Here is a 23916-nt window from a genome sequence, read left to right on the forward strand (position 1 = left end):
CTGCTATCATTTGTATCTTGTGTGATGCTACACCGTGTTCCTGATATTCATCTGTTCCTTCTGTGGATTATTATTAAAAGATTATTGTTTGAACTTTACTCCTCGTCGTGCACCTCCTTAGCTAACACAACACCGTAACAAAGGCCTTAAAACCCACACTAAATAGTTCTGAATAAGACTTTTGAGTAATCAGTCTTGTAGGCTAGAATATTTACTTCAAAATTGTGTGAAAATCATTCTGCTTACTCATTCACAGAAAACAATATATTGATTTTAATTTTTTCAAGACATGTTTTGTGATCGAAAGACTATATGCGAGGGAGTGGCAATGGCCTTGAATATTAAGTGAGTCTCACCTGAGAGACAAAGGGCCCTCCCCTAATGGCCCCTGACACTTTGAGTCATTCCTGCAACAGATTCTGTTCAACAAGTCAAACAAGTAAATCATACCTGATATTTACGTGTGTTATTTAAGTGTTTCTACTTCTTTCCATGGATTCAAGAAAAAAAAAAAAAAAAACAATCAGTAGAAAATGAGCTTGTTTTAACAAAATATCAGTGTAGTTGAACATCTGATGTTGGTGCAGAGCTCTCAGAGGAAAACAGAGACATCAGGATACATCTGTGGTGGAGGTATCTGACTCAATAAAATACAAACAGCCAAAAAAAACAACAACATTTGTGAGCATGTTAATATCAGGAACATCTGTGTGTCTGTGTATATATATATGTATATGTACTGTATATGTATATGTATATCTGTGTATGTGTGTATATATGTATGTGTGTGTGTGTGTGTGTATATATATATATATATATATAGTGTGTGTGTGTATATATATATATGTATATGTATATCTGTGTGTATATATATATGTATATATATATATATATATATAATACATACGGTGAAAAACTGTAAGAGACATTTCAGACAATTTTACGGTGAAATACCGCTTTTGGAAGTGAAACAGAATGTAAAATTTACAGGAAAAAACGTAAATTGACATTCCCAGAATTCCCTGTATTGCATTTCAAATTTTGTTTGAATTTGATGTTTTTCTTAGTTTTTCTTATCAGTTATGTTTATTAGGGTTGTATGTTACATCTAATGTTGTTAAATTAATGTTTGTTGCATATTTCAGTTTAATGAGTCTCACCATGATGGTGTTCAGTGTTTGTGTGAATGGCACTGTGCACCTTCTATATATGTTATTATTTAAAAGCTGCTTGTGATGGGCTTTGGTTCATCATGTGACTTTCTCATCACCACCTGCATTTGGTGTTTATCAGTGTAATAAAAAAAAAATACAAAACAGATTTCAGTACTTCAATAGGTTGGTATATTAACATTATATCATTTAATGAAATTACGGTATTTAACTGTAAATTTAAGTTAAAACCGTAAAACCTAAAACGTATATTTACGGTATATTTTACGGTATAATTCTGGCAACCACAGCTGCCGGTTTTTTACCGTAAATTTTACGGATTTATTTTTTTACAGTGTATAGATATAACTCCCATGTCTGTGTGCTGAGTATTTGCTGAGTTACAGTTCATTTTAGTGACGTGTTTCTAAAAGCAGTTCGCAGAGACGGAGAAGACAGAGAGCACACCCTGTTTGTTTTCTTATTTTTCCAAAAGCACAAAGTTGTGTTGTTATTGTGAGTGTACACGAATAAAAGTAGACACTTAAAAGTTTCGATTGATGTATAACACTTATTTGTGTGACCAAAATCAACAGAGTATTTTTAGTGTCTTTTGCACTGATCTTAAAAAAACCAAGTTGGTATCACCGGCGATACAGCTGACCTCAGAGAGTTAAAAGGGATCAGGCCAAAACAATGGATGAGAAGGAAGAGGGAAGCCGAAGATACGCCGGGCTGGACAGACTGGTGAAGAAAAGCTGTCGGAAGGATAAGAAGGAATGGCTAGAGCATAAAGGTGCCGAAGCGCAGGAAGCTGCTGACCGAAATGACTCCAAGACCTTGTACCGCATAGTCCATGAATTGACTGGAACAAAGAGTAACTCCAAAGGACAAAAATGGGAAGCTTTTGATCGCCCAAGATGAGCAGAACAAGCGATGGATGGAACATTTCCGGAAAACATTCAATCAACCAGATCCGACCACCACGTATGACTTTGATGTGGAGGATGCCCAAGAGGAGGTTCAGGTGAACACTGGTGATATCACCATCGAAGAAGTGAAGATCGCGATCAAAAGCCTAAAGAACAGCAAGGCGGCTGGCTTGGATGAAATAACGGCAGAGATCTTGAAGCACGGAGGGCTGCCCATGGCAGAGAAGCTAACATTGCTCTTTAAAAAATGCTGGCAGAATGGCATAGTCCCAGAGGACTGGCGAAGGGGTGCCATAGTCAAGATCCCCAAGAAAGGCAACATCTCCGAGTGTACCAACTGGCGAGGCATCACCCTCCTCTCTGTGCCTGGAAAGGCATTCTGTGTGGTCCTCCTTCGACGCCTGCGGAGTGCCCTTGATCAGCGCTTGCAGGAAGAGCAAGCTGGTTTCCACAGCAGAAGGTCATGCAGCAAACAAATCTTCGTCCTCCGTAACAATCATCGAGCAGTGTGTCGAATACCGGCATCCATTAGCCATCAACTTCGTAGACTTCAAGAAAGCCTTTGACAGCATCCACCGTGAGTCTCTTTGGCGGATCCTGCGCTTGTACGGGGTACCAGAGGCCTTTGTCACCATCTTCAAGGGCCTGTACCTATGCTCAAGCTGCTGCGTCAAAACCGAGAATGGCCACACAGACTTCTTCGAGATTGCGACTGGGGTCAGGCAAAGATGCATCGTCTTGGCGACCTGGATTTCGCCCTGCTCGAAGAAGATGAACTAAAGCTGCATCATGCCACGACCGCACTGGAAGGAGAAGCAGGCAAAATTGGCCTAAGGATCAGTGTCGAGAAGTCTAAGATCATGCACGTGAGCAACACGGCCCAGACATGGGGAGTCACAGTAGAAGACTCCGACTGGCCGCCACATCCTCTGTATGGAGAACAACAGGATTCCAAAACGGCACCCGGGCAAAGGACGTTCCTACAAGATCTGAAGATGCTTAACACGGCATGGGATGACGCCAAACTCTCGCCCAAGATCGAAGTCGATGGAGAATGATTGCTGCCCGGTATGCTACATAGCATGGGAGGAACTACTACTACTACTACTACTACTACTACTACTACTAATGAACAACAGTCTAATCAACCAGAGTAGCATAACCCATATTAAACAACATATTTTAAATATTGCAGTGGTTAATAATATTTGACAAAGGTTTGTACATTTTAAATGTTAAAAATGTTTTTCAAAATATCGTACTTCTCCAAATATTAAAATTATAAATACATAAATATTTACAATATAACCATGTGTAGGTCTACTGTAATATAAAGTACATTAAAAACCTACTAAAAGTGTAATCATTTTGTTATGTTCTTACACAAATTATACATAAAATATACTTTAAGTAAGGGTAACAAATATGTTTTCTGTAAATACACTAAAACGTCACAAAGTATGTTTGTGTTTAGTATATTCCTTAAAAGTGTAACTAAGAATGTATTTATTAACATAGTATTTCTACTATACTTTTTAGAAATATATTAAAATGCAATTCAATATATTTTTAGTGCACTTCAAATAAGCATGTTGGGAATACAAATGTATTATAAACATACTACTTGTATTTCAAGTATATTTTTAATACATTTAATACTATGTCTTTTTTTTATTTTTTTTTTAGTTTATCCAGAGTTCTTAAAAGTCCTTGTAAAGTTTCTAAATAAATCCTTAAGTCAACCTTGAAGTGGGAGATGTTGGGCATCCTTTCTGGCCATTTACATTAGTATATTTAAAACTTACCTAAAAAATATTAGAAGATTTAGCATGAAAATGTTATGCTTACCCATATCTTTTCTATCAAAATAAAATATAACATTTCCTTATATTAATTTAAAATCCACTCAACACTTAAATAAACATTCAACATCAATCCAAAAAAATGTAACACAGTATTTGTTATAATAGGTCCAAATCAATTTCCAGTTGATATTCTCAGAATGGTTATTCCAGAAGTACTTATATTGAAATGTTGCAGGGCAGTGAATCAAACATCTAAAAAATGTATTCACTGAAGCCCTGCAAAAGTCTCACAAATTCTGCTGGTACGTCATCAACTATATTCATGTGTGAAGAAAGAAGTACGTTCGAAAACATAAGTATTCATAAAAGAGTAGGTGAGAAATCCCTGGATGTCCTACTGCTTCAGCCCAGATTCTGAAGTGTTCATCCGACACTTTCCGATCCCAAAAGCCCACGCGAGAGAGAGAATATGTCATCATCAAACGTGATGGAGAACAGCAATGAGGGTGTAGGGCTGGGCGGTATATCGAGTAGGGATGTGCCCGAAGCCGAATACCTTATTCGGAAAGGCACGGATAATGGCTTCAAAACGAATAACGGATTTATCCGAATAACAGAAAAAATATTCGGCAGACACAATCACATGACAGCAGAGGTTCGTGGGCTGCTAAAGACCAGAGATGAAGCTTTCAGATCAGGAGATGAAGCAGCCCTCAAAACAGCAAGAGCCATTCTGTCCCGCAGCATCAAAAATGCAAAACTGTCATATGCTCAAAAAATCAACAATCACTTCACAGACAGCAGAGACACACGGAGTCTGTGGCAAGCCATTCAGACCATCACAGACTACAAGCCCCCGCCACAGACCTGTGATGATGACACATCCCTCCCAGATACATTCAACCACTTTTATTCACGGTTTGAAATGCAGAATGACACACCTGCACAAAAACTGCCCACACCTCCCAACTACCAGGCACTCTGTCTGTCTCCAGCCGACGTAAGGAAGACCCTATCTAGGATCAACCCACGCAAGGCTGCGGGTCCCGACAACATACCTGGCCGTGTACTGAAAGACTGCGCTGCACAGCTGACAGATGTCCTAACAGATATCTTCAACACCTCGCTGAGCCAGGCAGTCGTCCCCACATGTCTCAAATCCATAACAATCATACTGGTACCAAAGAAATCACCTGTGTCCTGTCTAAATGACTACCGTCCCATAGCACTGACTCCAATCATGATGAAGTGCTTTGAGAGGTTAGTCATGCACAACATCAAAACCAGCCTCCCCAACACACTCGATCCGCTCCAGTTTGCATACCGTCCGAACCGCTCTACGGACGATGCAATCTCCTCCACCCTCCACCTGGCTCTTACCCACCTAGAAAACAAAGACTCTTATGTTAGAATGCTGTTCATTGACTTCAGCTCAGCATTCAACACAATAATCTCACAACAGCTCATAAATAAACTCAACCTGCTGGGCTTTAACAGCTCCCTCTGTAATTGGATTCTGGACTTTCTAACCGGAAGACCTCAGTCCGTGTCGGCCACAACACCTCGAGCACTACCACACTGAACAGGTGCCCCACAAGGCTGTGTGCTCAGCCCTCTGCTCTTCACGCTGCTGACAGAGAGGAAGTGGCACAGCTGGCGAAATGGTGTGGCACTAACAACTTGTCCCTCAATGTGAGTAAGACAAAGGAGGTTGTGATGGACTTCAGAAGAAACTCCGGTGATCACCCCCCCACTGACCATCGACAGCTCGCCTGTGGAGAGAGTCAGCAGCAATAAATTCCTGGGGTGCACATCACAGAGGACCTCACCTGGACCACCAACACCATGTCACTCTCCAAGAAGGCACAACAGCACCTACACTTCCTCCGCCGGCTGAAAAGAGCAAGTCTCCCTCCACCCATCCTCACCACTTTCTACAGGGGCACCATTGAGAGTGTGCTGACCACCTGCATCACTGTCTGGTACGGGAACTGTACTGCAGCAGACCGCAAGACCCTCCAGCGGACAGTGAACACAGCTGCAAGGATCATCTGTGCCACTCTCCCCTCCATCCTGGACATTTTCATTACACGATGCTCCAGCAAAGCCAACAGTATCATGAAGGACTCCACACATCCCTCCCACAGTCTCTTCCAGCTCCTACCATCAGGAAGACGGTACCGGAGCATCAGAGCCCGCTCTGCCAGACTGCTCAACAGCTTTTTTCCCCCAGGCTGTGAGAGCCCTGAACTCAAATCACCCTGCCCCCCTCTGAACCCCCATACAAACCCCCTACCTCCTGAAACATGGACCATCTGAAACTTATGGAACTTATTTTTTGTGCAATCGAAGTGTGCTACACACAGGTGAGTGGGCCTGTACAAACCCAAGCACACAAACCCAGTGGGCCAAGCACACTCTCCTCCTCTATGCGCACTAGTCACTTTTCACACACACTGCTGTGTGTATACAAATCCCACAAAAAGACTCAGTAATATACGTATGTTTACATGCTCATGCACTACAAATCATCCTGTACTGTTCCCCAGCCAGATGCTGACTCAAAATGTTTATCTTCGCACATGTACAGTATTGATCTGAAGCACTCGTATAGTTTGTATTTTTTAGTTTATGTATAGGTAAAAAAAAATGTTTTATATATAGTATATTTATAGTCAAATCTATCAGTAGGATAGTTGTGTATAGGTTATATTGTTTTACTTCATTGCTGTATGCCTGTATTTATGTAGCACCGTGGTCCTGTGAGGCACGACATTTCGTTCCACTGTATGCCCCCGCATGTAGCGCAATGACAATAAAGCTCAACTTGACTTGAACTTACATTTCTCACATTCTCCATCTGTAAATGTTAGAAAGCCATGGAAATATTTCCATTTAGCTGTCAGAAGTGCATGAGTTTTTGCTCTGCTATCCTCCGCTAAACTTCACAGACTTCATTCAGAACGAGCTCCGCCGCGCGCCAAAGAGACAGAGCTCAATGAAATCGGAGCGCAATAATTCTGACTAAAATATACATTTTGCTGAAATATTTGTAGGTGGACAATAAATGTCATATGTAGAATTTTAAACCTACTAGTAAGTGTATTTGTATGATAGAACTAATTGTAAAGTGTAATGGGGTAATCAAAACAGCCTTTTTACTCAGTCTGTGCTTTTTTATTATTATTTTCATTTTTAGTTTAGTAAATGTAACTTCTGCTTTAAAAGCATTATTTTAATTTTTAGATTGCAATGTTAGAATGCAATTTTAACCCTTTTTTAACATAATGGTTGCATTCACTTTATTTGCTTATTTGTCTAATCCGAATATAAAAGCATAAAAAATGCCGAAATATATACTGTATACCGCAAATCAGCCAAAAAATACAGAGATATTAATTTTTGCTTGTTGAAATCACACTTGTTGAACTACTGTAGAGCAAACTGTTCAATTGTTGAAGGTGTAAAGAGGCTAAACAGTACAGTATATTTGTGATTATAAACACATCTACATGAAGTAACAAAGTTATCTCTTTTATTTGTCTGTTAGTCTGTTGATAAATTGAGGAACATTTGTGTTGGATAAGAAGCAGTTAACACATCAGCAGCTATCTCAACATGTAAATACAGTATTGAGCAGATAAATCACAGAGGTGACTAACTCTTGTCTGGATGTAACAGGGACAGATGAGACACACGAGTGTTTATCCGGTGAAGAGTGACTGATGAAGGAATGCTGCCATCAAAGGCTTTGAGTGAGTACACTACAGATCAATCAATAAAACATCTTTTAAAGCTTAAGCTGTATTATATTTAAATTATTGTCATTTCAAACAGAGTTATTACAGCACTTTTCTGATTCTTGATTTCTGTGCCTTTGCTGCAGATCTTCTGTGGTGGAGCAGGACCTGCAAGGAAAGGTGATGGCAGCATTTGTGAGAAAAAAAGGGGGAAAACCTGAAACAAAAATATAAAGTAAGATCATTTTGTTACTTCTAATACAGATATCAAATGACAGTGTTGTTAAAATGACTGCTTGTGTATTATATTTGTGCATTTTTTTCAGGATCTGAAATGTCTGCAGGCTGCTGTGAGCAGTGAGAATGGAGAAGTCCACAGCAGCCATGAATGAGACGCTCCATCACTGCACCTGACCTTACTGCCTCATCTGGACCGGATGGCGCATTCAACTATCCATTTAATGTTGATTTTGGATTTGCATGGATTACATGTCTCAATCAGGCAGCGTTGCATATTACAGCCATGGTTTACTTTACTATGCTATAATTATCAAAATAACAAATTTTCTTGTTATAAATACAGTGACTGAGTCATGACAAGCTGCTGTAATAACTTGAACTGTTATGCACCAATTTAGGTTAGTATAGAAAAAATAGAGCGTAGCCTAACTGCCATTTTTGTTACAGTATTAAATCATTCAAAAGAAAAGAGAGAACTGAAACAAAATCATTTGTAGTATCATGGATAGCATATTTAAAACAATATGTAGTATATATTAAAAATGGCATGCATTAACATTCTGATATGGATCAATATAATAACTGCTGCATAACAGTTCAAGTTCTTTATCATTATCAATCCAACTTTTCATTGTATTGTCAATAGACTGAACAAGAAACAGGCAGACTGGCAGGACATGAGAGGAACATGCCAATACCAACAACAGGAAGTTCACCGGTAAGAAGTGATATGTAGAAATGTAGAAACAAATATATTTTATAGAATACAAATGATCATTGCATATTAAGATGATTAAGAGCAAGAAGATATAAAAACCCACCAGTTAGACAAAGCTCAACTGTTGTGCAGTGTAAATGCATTTTGCGAGTTGTAGTTTTAAATCTTATTGGATTATGCAACTATTTATGAGCTTTGCCGAATTTTCAGTGGCAAATGCGACCAATGCACTCATTACTGTTAAATTGAAATCAGCACAACAGACACTGCCATAATATGCAAATATTTTGCAATCATATTTTTATTTACATTACTGTGGTGATAATTTTGGAGGGCAATAACAGTGAGGAATAATTTAATTGTCATGCAAATAATCCCAATGGCTTCCTATTCAATTTGTCTGCATTAAAAGTTGTAGGTCTAGAAAAGTTATGTGTTTTCAAATTTATTAGACAAAATCCTGACTCATGTATAATGAATCACATATCGTATAAACGCCTATTCAATTTACTAGGGTCATATTTGAGATTATTGGATTTGTCCATGATTATGTGACGTCCTGTGAAATGAATTCCTCAGGTTCTGCTGGAGGATGGCAGATGTTTCATATTAAAGCAATAATGCCCCCTACCATTTAATCCAAAGCAGTTTGCATTGCACTCAGGTTATACATTGATCAGTTCATTTGATCGGGTGAAATTTGCTTTGTAGGCGGCATCCTTGATCTAAACAGAACTAAATCAGTCATGAGCAGTGTTGGGAAGGTTACTTTGGAAATGTAATCAGTTACAGATTACACGTTACCCTAATTAAAATGTAATAAGTAACTGATTACATTTGATTACTTTGATATTTTCAACTGTTAATCATTTTGAAATGCTTGAACCAGGCAGGGTTAAACTTGACAACAATAGTGATGACTTTCAACATCCTTCATCACTTACAATAATTGAATTTTAAAGCACAGACACCACAAAATCAGACTACAGCACCTCTTTTTACTTTGAGATCGTTCTGAGGTTAAATACAGACGTGGTGCGTTGCAATTTCAAACAAGAGAACCAATCAAAAGCATCAGAATAGCATTGCTTTACTAAACTGCCTTAAAATGGCAGGAGGCATCGTGCACATAAAAACAAAAAACAAAAACAAAACAAAACAAAACAAAAAAACGGCCAGCAACAAATTCATATTATTCAGCATATCCTAGCTTTTTACAGAAAATATTCAGATGTTGACCCCCTTTGTAATGTTGTCACATTTGTGTCTGTGATGATGGGGCTGCAAGGGGTGAATTTGATAGCACTTACTGTGTGTTTAATGGAGATTGTGTGAATGTGTTTATGTTGTTTATGTTTATGATGATTATTGGCAAGGCGGACAACAGATCCGGGAGAGAATGGCAAAACGATTGGATCCTAAGGCGGTTGGCAGCAACTGGAATGTGAATGGACAGGAGAATGCAGAAGGAAGTGACGGTTCAGGAAATGAATTGGACGAGATGGAAGTAGGTGGCGGGAATTATGGAAAATGGGATACGGTTAGAAATAAAACACGGAAAAAGAAACGAAAGAATAAGTCAGATGAAAGTGATTCCGACAGAGGATTAACTGTAGAGGAAACGGAGAGAGAGGAGTATTTGGTATTTGTAAAACTTGAGAATGAAGGGGATTCGTTTGGTGATATGAATCCAATACAGCTAACAAAAACTCTAAACAAGGAAATTGGCGTGATAAAGAGTGCTAAAATACTAAGAAATGGATCATTGCTGATTATATGCATGGATGAGAAACAGCAAATGAAAGTAATCAGAATGAACAAAATAAATGGAAAGAAAGTACAATGCTCTAAGACTAATGGTAAAAAATTTGTCAAAGGAGTTATCACAGGGATTCCGGTAAACGTCTCAGTAGAAGATGTGAAAGGAAATATAAAAAATGCAAATGTGAATGAAGTAAGACGTCTGAAAATAAACAGGAATGGAAGTACATATGATAGTCTTTCAATTATGATCACTTTTGATGAGGAGAAACTTCCGAATAAGGTCTACATTGGATATATGTGTTACGATGTGAGGCTATACATACCCCCACCACTTAGATGTTTTAAATGTCAGAGATTTGGACATGTGGCGGCAGTGTGCAAGGGAAAACAGAGATGTGGTAAATGTAGTGGTGAGCATGAGTATGGCAAATGTGGAGAGGGTGCAAAGCTAAAATGCTGTAATTGTGGAGGAACATAGTTCAGCTTATCGAGGATGTGAGGTTAGCAAGAGGCAGGCTGAAGTGCAACGAGTCAAGGTTATTCAGGGAATCAGTTATGCAGAGGCTGCAAAGACTGTGTCAGGAATTGGGACCATGGTTAAACAAACTGTAATTAAGAACAAAAACATTGATAAGTGTCAGAAATGTGATAAATTGAAAGAGGAAACTTTGATAGTGAGTAAAAATGATTTTGTACTGTTTATGGCAGAGATAATAAATTGTTCAGCACAAACAAAAAGCCGGAATGAAAGGATCAAAATAATTGTTAAATCAGCAGAGAGGTATCTAGATGTGAAAGGGCTGCTCTGGGAAACAATTAGAGACATCCTCAATGAAGAGACACAATCCTCTCAGACATGGGCTGGATCATCTTAATGATGTTGATTATTCTACAGTGGAATGCAAGGAGTTTAATTGCTAATGGTCAAGAATTTAAGAAATATATTGATAACTTGATAGAGAAACCTCATATAATATGTATACAGGAGACATGGTTAAAACCACAATTGGATTTCATAATAAAGGGATATAATGTAATTAGGAATGACAGAGAATACGGCAGAGGAGGAGGAATAGCAACGTTTATACAGAAGGGGATGAAATATAAGGTAGTACAAATAAATACAGATTATGAATCAATTATAAATAAGATATGGACTGAAAGAGGTTGTATAGATATAGTTAATTATTATAATCCGTGTGAAAAATTGAGTCAGAACATTTTAGAGGATGTAGTGGGATTGATACAAGACAGTGTTATATGGTGTGGTGATTTTAATTCACATAATTCATTATGGGGGGGTAAGAGTACTGATGCGAATGGCCTACTTATTGAAGAATTCATTGATATTAAGTATTTGGTGTGTATGAATAATGGAGAAGGAACACGATATAATAGTATAAACAACACAGAAACAGCACTTGACTTGACATTTGTATCTAGTTCAATAGCAGGGGTTAGCACATGGAGTGTGATCAAACATACTACAGTAGGGAGTGATCATTACCCGGTAATGACTAAAATAGGTACAAAGATATGCTATGAAAAGGAAAAGATAATTCCTAGATGGAAATTGGAGAATGTAAATTGGGAAGTTTTTCAAGAAATTTGTGAAAAGAGATGTTTGACACTTCAAGTAGAGAATCAGATGGATGTAAATATATTTAATAATAAACTAGTTAATGAAATAATACAGTCAGCTGAGGAAATAATACCTAAAAGTACAGGAGTAAGATGTACCAAGAATGTACCCTGGTGGAATAATGACTGTAAAGAAGCTATAAAAGCAAGAAATAAGGCATTTAGGCAACTCAAAAAACATCATTCTCAGGATACTTTGATCTTGTATAAAAGGGCACAGGCAAAAGTAAGGAAAACAATAAAAGCACAAAAACGTACATTTTGGAGGCAATATTGCAATAGTATTGGAAGAGAAGTACAAATATCAGATGTATGGGGCATGATCAGAAGAATGGGGGGGATCAGAAGGAATTATGAATTGCCAGTGTTGAACAGTGGGGATAAAATAGCTGTTAGCAATCTAGAAAAGGCTGAACTCCTTGTTCAAACATTCAAGAAGGTTCATAGCTCAGATAATCTTTCTGAAGTCAAATTATATTACAGTACAGTAATTCAGTTTCAATATCTTCCATTCCTCCTTGGTTATTCCCTTTACCAAATGTTGACCTCAGTATACAGCAGGAATTGAAAGATAATTTGGCACAACTTCCATCATGGTTTATAGTCCAGAATTATTTCAAGGAACATTATCCAGAATCAGTGTTTTTATTTACAGATGGATCCAAAGATCCTGAAACAGGATTTGCAGGTGCAGCAGTATATATTCCAATGAGAGATTGTTTTATTAAGAAAAGAGTAACCAATCATTTGTCAGTGTATGCAACAGAATTATTGGCAATATTACTGGCCCTGCAGTGGATAGAGGAGAAGAAAATTAAAAACACCGTCATTGCATCAGATAGCTACTCATCACTTGAAAGTATACGATCAGGCAGGTAACTAGTTAGGATGGATATTATCAATGAGATATTCTGTAAGATGTACAATATGAAAGTTATGGGTATTTCTACACGTTTCATTTGGGTTCCTGCTCATGTTGGTGTGGAAGGAAATGAGAAGGTGGATATTCTGGCTAAACAAACTCTAAGATTAAAACAAGTAGATTTTCAGGTCCCATTAAGTAAAGCAGAAGCTAAAGTACTCATAAGAACATATGCACAATCAGTATGGCAGGTATATTGGGATGATAATGAAACAGGTAGACATTTATACAATATACAAAAACAAGTTGGTGCTGGGAGGAGGAGAGCAGGAATCAAGAGAAGGAAGTATCATAACTCGGATGAGAATAGGTCATACTGGACTTAATAGTACACTATATAAAATCGGAAAACACCCAACTGGGGAATGCATACACTGTAGCCAACAAGAAACAGTTGAGCATGTACTACTCCATTGTAGGAAATATATCAATGAGAGACGTCATCTTATTCTATCATTGAAGAAAGTAAAACATCATGACTTTACTTTATCAGGCTTATTAAGGGAAACAGCTAGATATTTGTGATAGAAAGTAAATTATATAAAACAATATAGCGTTTTGATTGTTTTTTTGTTTGTTTATTTATTATGGTTCATTTTCCAGTTTGTTTATTTGTTTTGCTTGGTTTTTATGTTCATTTATATTTAGTATAAGCAAATATCATGATCCATATTCCAGGTGGTGGCGGTAATGCACCAATAAGCTAGGTTGCCAACCGCCAATAAACACCAAAGAAGAAGAAGAAGAAGAATGATTATTGGCAAGATGGCGCCGATGTGTGTGGCAAGCAGTCTGCCTTGTTCGTTTTATGTGTTGATGTTGGCTATTTTAACATCAGTTTTAACTACTGTGAACTCTACATTGTTAACCTATGACCGTCAAACATTACTTCATATTGGAAATCTAATCTCCTACTCGCCTGATGCCGTGTGGAGTGGTTCTTATACGTGTCCACCGCCGCTCGCCTCGAACATTCCCGATTTTCTGTGTCGACGGCCCTTTGACGCGCCGCGGAGAAGGCGTTGCAGGAGACGAGGGAAGCGGGCTGGTCTTACTATCAGGATCAAGTTCGGTTTTCTCTCTGGATCTACTCGGCCATCTGACTTTCCCTCACCAGTACCCTGGCCCATTTCTGGTCGTTATGTGGTAAGACGCTCGCTGGAGAAGCCCTACCGATGGATTCATCCGATTGTTCCCGGCTTCCTGGATGCGCCCGTGCACCCCATCTCTCCCCAGATTCACGGTGGAGGAGTTAACCACAGCGTTCTTCGTCTACTGCCGATCAGAATGGGACTAATTAACGTTCGTTCTCTGGTCAACAAAACTTTTATCCTGCACGACCTTTTTACTTCAAAGGATTTGGATTTTATATTTTTGACGGAAACCTGGGTTAAAGAGGGAGACTCTAGTCCCTTTTCTGAACTTATTCCTCATGACTACACCTTTTATAATTGCCCCAGGAAAACTGGACGTGGAGGAGGACTTGCAGCTGTTTTCAAACGAAAGTTTATTACACGTACCATTCCGACTGGTGTCTACTCGAGCTTTGAGGTACAACTTCTTCAAATTGACTTGGTACGTCTAGTTCTCTGTGTTAATATCTATCGTCCACCGCGTATTAACAATGAGTTTCTAATTGAATTCTCTAACTTTCTAGGAGAACTGATTCCACGGTTTGACTACATCTTAGTGTTGGGTGATTTTAATATCCATTTATGTTGCGCCACTAAACCCCTGGTAACTGAATTTAAAAATCTTATTGATTCATTTGATTTTGTGCAGTGGGTGCAAGAGCCTACTCATGCTCATGGTCACACGTTGGACTTGGTTCTTTCACATGGATTCAAATTATCAGACATTGAGATCAGTGAAACTTGTTTTTCTGACCACAAACTGGTACTTTTTTCCTCTCATTTTCCCGATCCAGTAGTTGCTACACCTTCAGCGACTCGTTTGAATCGTTATTTCTCCACTCAGTCATGTGAGAGATTTGCGGCCTCTTATGCAATAACTGATCCACCTGTGCCTGAACTGTCCTCTCCTGTGCAGGATGTGAACAGACTTTTTGATTTCTTCAATCAAAAATGTTTGTCTACTCTGAATCTTATTGCTCCGTTAAAACCCAAACGTATTGTTACTAAACCCCAGCCATGGCTTAATGATTCAACTCGTTTGCTCAGAAAGGCTTGCAGAAGAGCAGAGAGAAAATGGTGTAAGGATAAGTTACAGGTCTCATATGAAATGTGGAGAGACTCCCTATATATGTATCAGAGAGCTGTCAAGGCCGCCAAGTCCAAATATCTATCTGAGTTTATTGGTGACAATTTACACAGACCTAAAACCCTTTTCTCTGTTATTGATTCTGTGCTCAGTCCCCCTGTCAACATTTTTCCTGATGCTTCTGTATTACTGTGTGAAAAATTCTGTAAATTTTTAATGAGAAAACCATTCAATTAAGATCTAACCTGCCCTTGTGGAACTCTGTTCAACCTGAGAGATCAAGTGGTCCAATGCTGTGGAACGATTTTCAGCCTGTTTCCTTTGAATCCTGTAAAGGCATTGTTGAACGTCTAAGATCGACTTCATCTTCTCAAGATATCATTCCATCTAGATTTCTAAAACAGATTTTCAATACCGTTGGACATGATCTTTTAACTGTTTTTAACACTAGTCTAATTACTGGGGTTGTTCCTGACTGCCTAAAAACAGCTATAGTAACTCCATTATTAAAGAGGCCCAATCTTGATTCTTCAAATTTCATTAATTTTAGGCCTATATCAAACTTGCCATTTCTTTCTAAGATTCTTGAGAAAATTGTGTTGACCCAGCTGCAGTCCCATTTGATGTCAAATAATATTCTTGAAAAATTCCAATCAGGTTTTAAGTCTCAACACAGCACAGAAACTGCACTTTTAAAAGTTGTAAATTATATTTTACTAGAAACAGATAAAGGGAATGCCGTGGCTTTGGTGCTTCTAGACTTAAGCTCTGCATTCGATATGGTTGACCACAATATCTTGATTTCCAGGCTGGAGAGCTGTGTTGGGTTACAGGGAAAGGTATTGAAATGGTTTCAATCTTTTTTAACTAACAGAAGCTTTAGTGTTTCTATTGGCCAACATAGTTCGTCCTCACACCCACTTGCTTGTGGGGTGCCACAGGGCTCAATTCTTGCTCCAGTTTTATTCTCTATATTCATGCTGCCAATGGGTGCTATCTTTGAGAAATATGGAGTGTCCTTCCATCTTTATGCGGATGATACTCAGCTGTACTTTCCTTGCAGCATAAAAGTAAAGAATGCTTAGGACCTCTGTTAAATTGTCTAAACGAATTACAAATATGGTTAAAGCAGAATCTTTTAGTGTTAAACGAGAGCAAAACCGAAATCATTTTGTTTGGTTTAAAGTCATATGAAGACTATGCTCTTCAATTTGGTCATCTCTCTTCCTACTTTACACCCTGTGCTAAAAATATTGGTGTTCTTTTTGATTGCAACCTGGGTTTTGAGAAACAAATTAGTGCAGTGATCAAATCAAGTTTCTTTCACTTACGGCGTTTATCAAAAATCAAATCTTTACTTTCTGTAAAACAGTTTGAACAGATTATCCACTTGTTTGTTCTATCTCGTTTAGATTACTGTAACTCACTATACTATGGTATAAGTCAGTCTTCTATAATGCGTTTGCAGATGCTCCAAAATGCTGCTGCAAGATTGATTACAGGCAGACGAAGGTTCGGCCACATCTCACCCATTCTTATTTCCCTAAACTGGTTACCAGTCAAATTTAGAATTACTTTTAAAATTTAAAATTTTGTTTTTAAATCTCTGCAAAACCAAGCTCCATCATATCTCTCAGAGGCAATCTCTAATTATAAACCAAATAGGTCCCTAAGATCAAGTAATCTGTAGTAGTTCCTAGATCTAGGTTCCATTGCAGAGGTGATTGAGCTTTCGCTGTTGCTGGTCCTAGTCTATGGAACAAATTACCAGCTTCTATCAGAGCTGTGCCCTCTTTGCCTGCATTTAAATGCTGGCTGAAAAAACATCTTCTGTCAATAGCTTTTGTCTAGCCATGTCAATTGTATTGTTATGCTGTGTTTTGATGTTCTGTTGTCTCTTATCTGTTTTATTTTATCTGTATTGTACAGCACTTTGGATCAACTGGTAGTTGTGTGAAAGTGCTTTATAAATGAAAGAAAGAAAGAAAGAAAGAATGTTGTGTATTGAGTCTCTGTGTATGTTTGTGCAGGTTGTCAGTGGTTCACTGAATCAAAGAGGCTTATTTGTTGCGGCTCAGAGATGCACTACAGAAACTAAATGACGACAAACCCTCAGAGACACACAATGAAGTACAAGCACACACAAACACACACATTTCTATGAACAGTGCATGAAACATCTTTACAAAGTCTTTTGTATCGTTATGTTTTGTGTTACAGACATTCAAATAATCACAGAAGTACTGGAATAAAGGTTTATAGTTCGGCTATAAACACTGCTGTCTAGCGATCAAAATAGAATAAATCACCTTTTTGAAAGTGACGATGCTTCAAATAAAGATTGTATCAATTACAATGTAATGCTAGCAGGTGGAGACAAGTGACTTAAACTGAGATTCCTTCAAAAAACCTTGATTCATTCAGGAATGAAACAAGTGAAGTCTTTATGAGCAAGTCGTGAAGTTATGACTTATGAATCATTTGTTTAACTTTTTTAATCAATCCGTTGAATATTGTATTCTATAAATAGACTGCAGCAATGTTCTGTATAAACTAGTAAATTGTTAGTTTTAGTTGTCTGTTTTTTTTTTCAGAATCATTGTGGGAGGAAAGTTGTATCTATTTTAAAAATAGAATATTGATACAATATGAAAAATAATACTTATTTCTAAAGAAATTTATGAATATATTTGCTCAAGAATGTTTTTAGTTTTAGCATTTTGAGTTTTTTCAATAGCAAAATTTTCTCTATTTCGCTATTTAAAATCAATATAGATCAATATAGCAAAACAAACTTTTAACAGATTTTTACTCTTAAAAAAAAATATAGGCCCTATATATATTTTCATGCTCTGTGTTATGTTAAATAGGACAAGCAAGACTTAGATAAGTAATAAACTGTATTTCTAAATCAGTAAATCTGCAAATATTGTCTTAAATAAAGTCTGATCAAGCAAATTGTAATGTGTGGCCCGCTTGGCCTCTGAATCTGAGTACCCTTTTTTTTCTTGTTTTACTCCCACCAGATGGCACCAATCTGGCTTCAAAAATTGCATTTTAAAGGCATTGGCTCTATTTTAACATGAAATACTGCCATAACTGAAAAGTAATAGAAAATATTTGATCATAATTATTGCATAAATATTAATAAAATACAAAATAAAGAATATTATTAAACAAAAATGTTACATGGATTTTAAAAAGTTAAAAAGATCACAAGTGTGACTCCCAAATAAGGAGCACCAGAGGGTACACCATTTCCATGACAGAGTTAAAGATAAAATCCTTTAATCTTACTGCTCATCACTCTATAGTCCTCCACGTCCGCTGCAATCTTAAAACTCTGGCCGTTTGAGAATACCTAGAATATCAAAATCAACTGCGGGCGGCAGATCCTTTTCCTATTTAGCACCCAGACTCTGGAACAATCTACCTAACACTGTTCGGGAGGCAGACACACTCTGTCAGTTTAAATCTAGATTAAAGACACATCTCTTTAGCCTGGCTTACACATAACACACTAATACGCTTCTATTATTCAAATCCGTTAAAGGATTCTTAGGCTGCATTAATTAGATCAACCGGAACCAGGAACACTTCCCAAAACACCTGATGTACTTGTTACTAACCCTAGTTAGAAGAATGGCATCTACGCTAATATTAGTCTGTTTCTTTCTTATTCCGAGGTCACCGTAGCCACCAGATCCAGTCCGTATCCAGATCAGATGGTGGATCAGCATCTAGAGATGACCTCTACAGCCCTGAACGTCAGCAGAGATCAGGACACCTAGATGAGCCCCAGAGACTGATCCCCAGTGAAGACCCTGTCCCCTAGACGGCCATCAGGACAAGACTGCAGGAACCAGATGAGTCCTCTGCACAATCTAACTCTGCTGCAGCCTAGATTTAAACTGCTGATTTTGTCTGGCCAGAGGAGAATGACACTATTTCGACACACTATTTCCCCGTCTAAATACTGTAAAGCTGATATAAAGCCACCCAGCTTTATATCAAGCTGATGTAAATCTGCTTTGACACAATTTGCACTGTTAAAAGTGCTATACAAATAATAGTGACTTGACTACTGGAGCTGCCAGTTTACCAGTTTCAAATGATTATTAAACAGCAGCACAAACTATGCAAAAGTGCCAGTTCTTCCAGTCATCATTCACTCCTTCAAGTGAACTGAATTAGTGAACTAATGTAGGGAATAGTGAATGAGGGTATAGTGGGCGATTTCGGATACAGCATTTAATTCCACAGCGAGGATTGAGGATCGAGGATTGAGGACGCTTCCAGAGGAGCTATGAGTGAGAATACACAGATTTCCGCATAGGATACACCTTTCTCATCGAAAAACCTGATGCACGTATACATTCTCCTCCCTCTCACATCTGTCATAATAATTTTAATTTATATTTTACCCTTGTAATTTAAATAAACCATACAGGTCACATATTTCAACAGTGCATCTTACTGTATTAATATTTATTATGAATGTCTTAAATAGCAAACTTTAACAAAATTAAGGGCAGATCCCTTTAGAGAAGCTGATGGCGCTTTGAAGTGATGCTTGAGTGATTAAGAATATTCCAATGTACACATAACTGTTCCTTTGATTCCTCTGTCCTCATTTTCTTTCCTTGCATCCTTACCTCATATCCTAAGGGGGTGGAGCCAAGATGCAAAGAAAGGGAACGAGGATGCACAAATGAGAGATTAGAAAAAGACATACTTAACACGACTCGTTAAGTAAGTTCTTATTGAAATTAAGTACCTACTCACTGAGTATGCTGTTTCGGACACAGCCAATGACAGAGACACAGGTATGCTCATTAACAATGTTTATTAAAACAGCAGAGCAGGAAACCAGCAGGTAAGTAGAATTGATATCGAAATGTAAACACTCCACTTCCCTTAATAACAGTCCATTGTCTCGATACAGGCCAGTGTGCTGAGACTCCAGAAGAGTGGTAATTCCATTTAATTGCATTTTAAAATATATCTATCATCATAAGACCAGTTGTTAACCCAGCTGGCTGTGTAAAAAAACAAAAAAAATAAACTTAATGTTTGTAATAATGAAACAGAACAATGTGGATATTACTTAGTTTTTAGTGCACCACAAGCCTGGTGGATTAAATTGAATCACAACAGACAAAATGTAATTTAGACAACATAGCAGTCATCATATTGACACCCCCCTCCATGTAAATGATATAAAGTGCTTGCTGTTGTTCAGCTGAACTGTCAGATTGTTGTTGGAATAGAGGTAGTTTTACCGCTTGTCGTAGCTCCATCAGTCTCTTGATTGTGTGACCACTATTGGCACTGTAATAATAATCACAACCACACAAACTAACAGAATGACGGCTGCAAGTGTTTTACAAATTTTGTTCCTCTTCATTTCAGCTGATTTCTTCTTGAGCAGTGAATCATAACCAGGGGTGTAGAGATCTTCCAGCCAGAAGCTCAGCTCTTTTGGGTCCTCCTGAAATACACAAGATCAGCTTGGCCAGACATCTTTTAAATAAAAAGCTACAATTTCATACACAGCCACAAAACCACTGACAGGAGAAATGAATAACATTCATTACATTGTTACAGTGGCAGCTGTCATGCAGTGGGATATACTAGGCAGCAAAGCAAAAATCAGTTTTTGAATTTCATGTGTTTGAAGGAGATGAAATGGGCAAGCAGAAAGATGTGAGTGCCCTTGACAAGGGCAAAATAGTGCTGGCTGGACGACTGGGTCAGAGTATCTCCAAAATGCTAAGAACCCACATAGAAAACAATCTTGGGCTGAATGTGGCCTTAACTCAATTCCTGGAGGGCCACGGCTCTGAAGAGTTTAGCTTCAACCAGCTCCAAATCACACCTGCTTGAAAGTTTCTAGTGATCCTGCAGACCTTGATTAGCTGATCAGCTGGATCAGGTGTGTTTGATTAGGGTTAGAGCTAAACTCTGCAGGACACCGGCCCTCCAGGATTTGAGTTTGAGACCAGTGATCTAAGAAGTTTTTCATGTTAAGTGTTTTAAAATGTCCCTGTGTGCTGAGACGGTGTGTTGGCCCGAGTGTCTGTCTCGAGTTTTTCTTCATTGTTATTTCAGTACAATTGACATCTGGAAGAAATTGTTGTGATGCCATCAAAATTAGGGGTGCACGAAAAAATCTATTTATATATGAATCGCGATTCTGTCTTCTAACGATTCTAATGGATTCAATGTTCTAAAGCAGCCGTTCATCGTGTCCCCTGCTCTGCATCTCTCTCTCTCTCTCTTTCTCTCATTCAGATCATCAGCTTGTCAGCTCCATCAGTGAACTGTGTTCAGTTGCTAAGAACGTATTTATTAAAGCGATCGGAACAAATCTCTGTCATTAGGCTTGTTTGAGGTGTGCCTCGCCTCGTCTGAAATGTAGGAGAGAGCAGGTGGCTGCAGTGAGGGGAGGAGAGAAATAAACACAGTCAAGACGGACAGTTCTGAGCTCTCGAAGTGGAACAGATCAAACGAGATCAAAGGCGGTTATCGCGTTATTCTCACTCATGCACTGTTCTGCTGATAAACATATAATTTCAGTTCTGTTGCTTTATATGAATATAAATATGATGAACAAGACACTCAAAGTGCTTGCTATTTAATTCCAATCGAAAAATGCATTTATCATCCATTTCTACTTTAATTCAAACATGTATTTTAGATTTTCATAGAAATATGACAACAATCACATATCTCACCCAGAGATCGCACTGTCATAGTGTTTGGGAATATCCATGCATAATTGAAATACATAATCACATGAAATCAGATTAAACAAATAAAACATTTTAGAAGAGAACCCAGCATCACGGTTGTCTGAACCAATGAGCATTAAGCATGCTTTTGATCAGCGCAGTCGGTGGAGAGCAGAGTTTTTTGGCATACGTCAGCATGACATCAGAGCAAGGCGGACGTAACTCGGACACTTTTCTAACCGGCATGCATCTCATGGTGACCACCGGTGATCGGTTCTGCACAGATCTTGAGATTGAGGTCTCTGCAGAGCAAAAGTGGGCGTTTCTGACTTTTTGGGTGTTTTCAAACTGCTGGGTCAAGTCACGTCAAGTCATCTTTATTTATATAGCACTTTTAACAAATCAGATTGTGTCAAAGCAACTTTCCAATATCACAATTAAAATGTTTCTAAATCATGCAATCAAAATGATCCCCCTTACCTGACCCCACCCCTAAACCTACCGTCACTCTGACGTCAGCCAATCAGGTAACATGGTCTAAAAATGCCTCTATCTGGTAACTCCCATTACTTTCCTGCAGAGATCTATACTTTTTTATCATTTTTTGTATTCATCTCAAACAAGCCTAATCTAATCTCTCTAAACATACGTAACTCTGCATTGTCTTATCCCCCACCCCCTTTTTCCATTGGCTGTTTAGGTTCTCAATCAACACGCATAATCATTCCATCTCTATGACAAACGCAATCATGCATTCTGCTGTATTAAAGCTTTAATCATGATAAAACCGTATATTCGAAGCTAACATAAGCAGTATTTACTAATAACAGTGCATCTAAAAGTATGAGACGACAACAACAAACAAAAAACATACCATTAAGAGCTGTGCTTGCACAGGTTCTGCGCGATCCTCTTCACTAATATCCTCTGGGTCTCATTGTACTGTTAATTTACAGCTCATCTTTTTTAAAGTATGTTACTGTTATAATACCATGTGGTAACTCATTTCATTTGGGAAATCGATTTCTTCAAACCATTCCAGTTTAAAAAGATAGTATTTAAACGGTGTTAGTACTGTGTGAACTTATTTCATTTGAGTCCACTAAAAATAAACATTTCTTAATATAAAACTGTAAACATTTAATGTGTAATAGTGAAACAAACAAAACATGACTTTCACTCAAATCTTTGCAGTCTGTAATTAGCCAGCAATAGCACACATTTATGTATTAAAATACTTAGTAAAAAAGATCATCATTGTATCATCAACACAGTCACTGTCTTTAAATAAAGCATCAGAACATCAGTGTTTGTGGCTCATCATTGACTGAAACGCAATGAAAACACGTTTCTAAGCAGTTGTAAAATGTTTTTTTTTTTTTTTTGCATTCACAATAAGTCTAGATAAATTCCAATCAAATAATAATACTTCACTGAATTGCCAATTTTACATGTATTTAAAAACAAAACAAAAAACCTGTATTTGTATTTTGATACATGTTTTGAATTTTGAACTTGGATCTGTTTGAACTGAGGTATTTTTTTTTTATTTTTTTTTTAATAAGTTGTCATGTATTTGTGCCCAACTTTCTCAACTCTGACCATAACACGTTTTATACTGCTATATATTATGATGGTTTTATATCTATAGGGACCGCGGGGCACAAAGTAACGCAGGGATAGTTGTAACACACGTTTTTTAAATATTTCCACACATGCTAGTATAACCAAATTTACAGTATTTACTAGTTACCATATCAACATTATATAGAGAAAAAAAGTGTGCCAAAATTCAAAAGTCTTTTGAAGATATCGCTGAACATTTATTTTAACATAGTAAAATGAAATTTCTGGCTTAAGTAAATTTTTCATCTCAGTTTTTATTACTAATTTAAAATGAGACAAATCTGCTATTATTTTAATCTCCAGTCTGTTATTTATCAGTTTAGATCGTTTTTTAATGCCTCGATAACTAGCAGAAGACACTAACCGGTTTTAAATTAAAGTTGCACAGATGGGGTAAGTTGTAACACCCTGCCCTGCCGTGCT

At 37.8% G+C, this 23916-nt stretch overlaps 1 protein-coding gene across 3 annotated transcripts in view; it reads right to left on the reverse strand.

The window, feature by feature from the left end:
- Positions 1 to 7711: 7711 nt before the first annotated feature.
- LOC131548191 (major intrinsically disordered NOTCH2-binding receptor 1-like) overlaps positions 7712 to 23916 on the reverse strand; it is an 87299-nt gene continuing 71094 nt past the window's right edge. For 2 of the 3 annotated variants that reach the window (XM_058789303.1, XM_058789304.1), the window contains one exon: positions 20075 to 20624. In XM_058789303.1, the coding sequence (XP_058645286.1) occupies positions 20433 to 20624 (192 nt within the window). In that variant the 3' untranslated portion in view covers positions 20075 to 20432. Of the gene's footprint in view, positions 7797 to 20074; positions 20625 to 23916 lie in introns of those variants that run through there. The other variant, XM_058789306.1, reaches the window with a different exon arrangement.

This window comes from Onychostoma macrolepis, chromosome 10 (genome assembly GCF_012432095.1).
Source record: "Onychostoma macrolepis isolate SWU-2019 chromosome 10, ASM1243209v1, whole genome shotgun sequence".
NCBI lineage: Eukaryota > Metazoa > Chordata > Actinopteri > Cypriniformes > Cyprinidae > Onychostoma > Onychostoma macrolepis.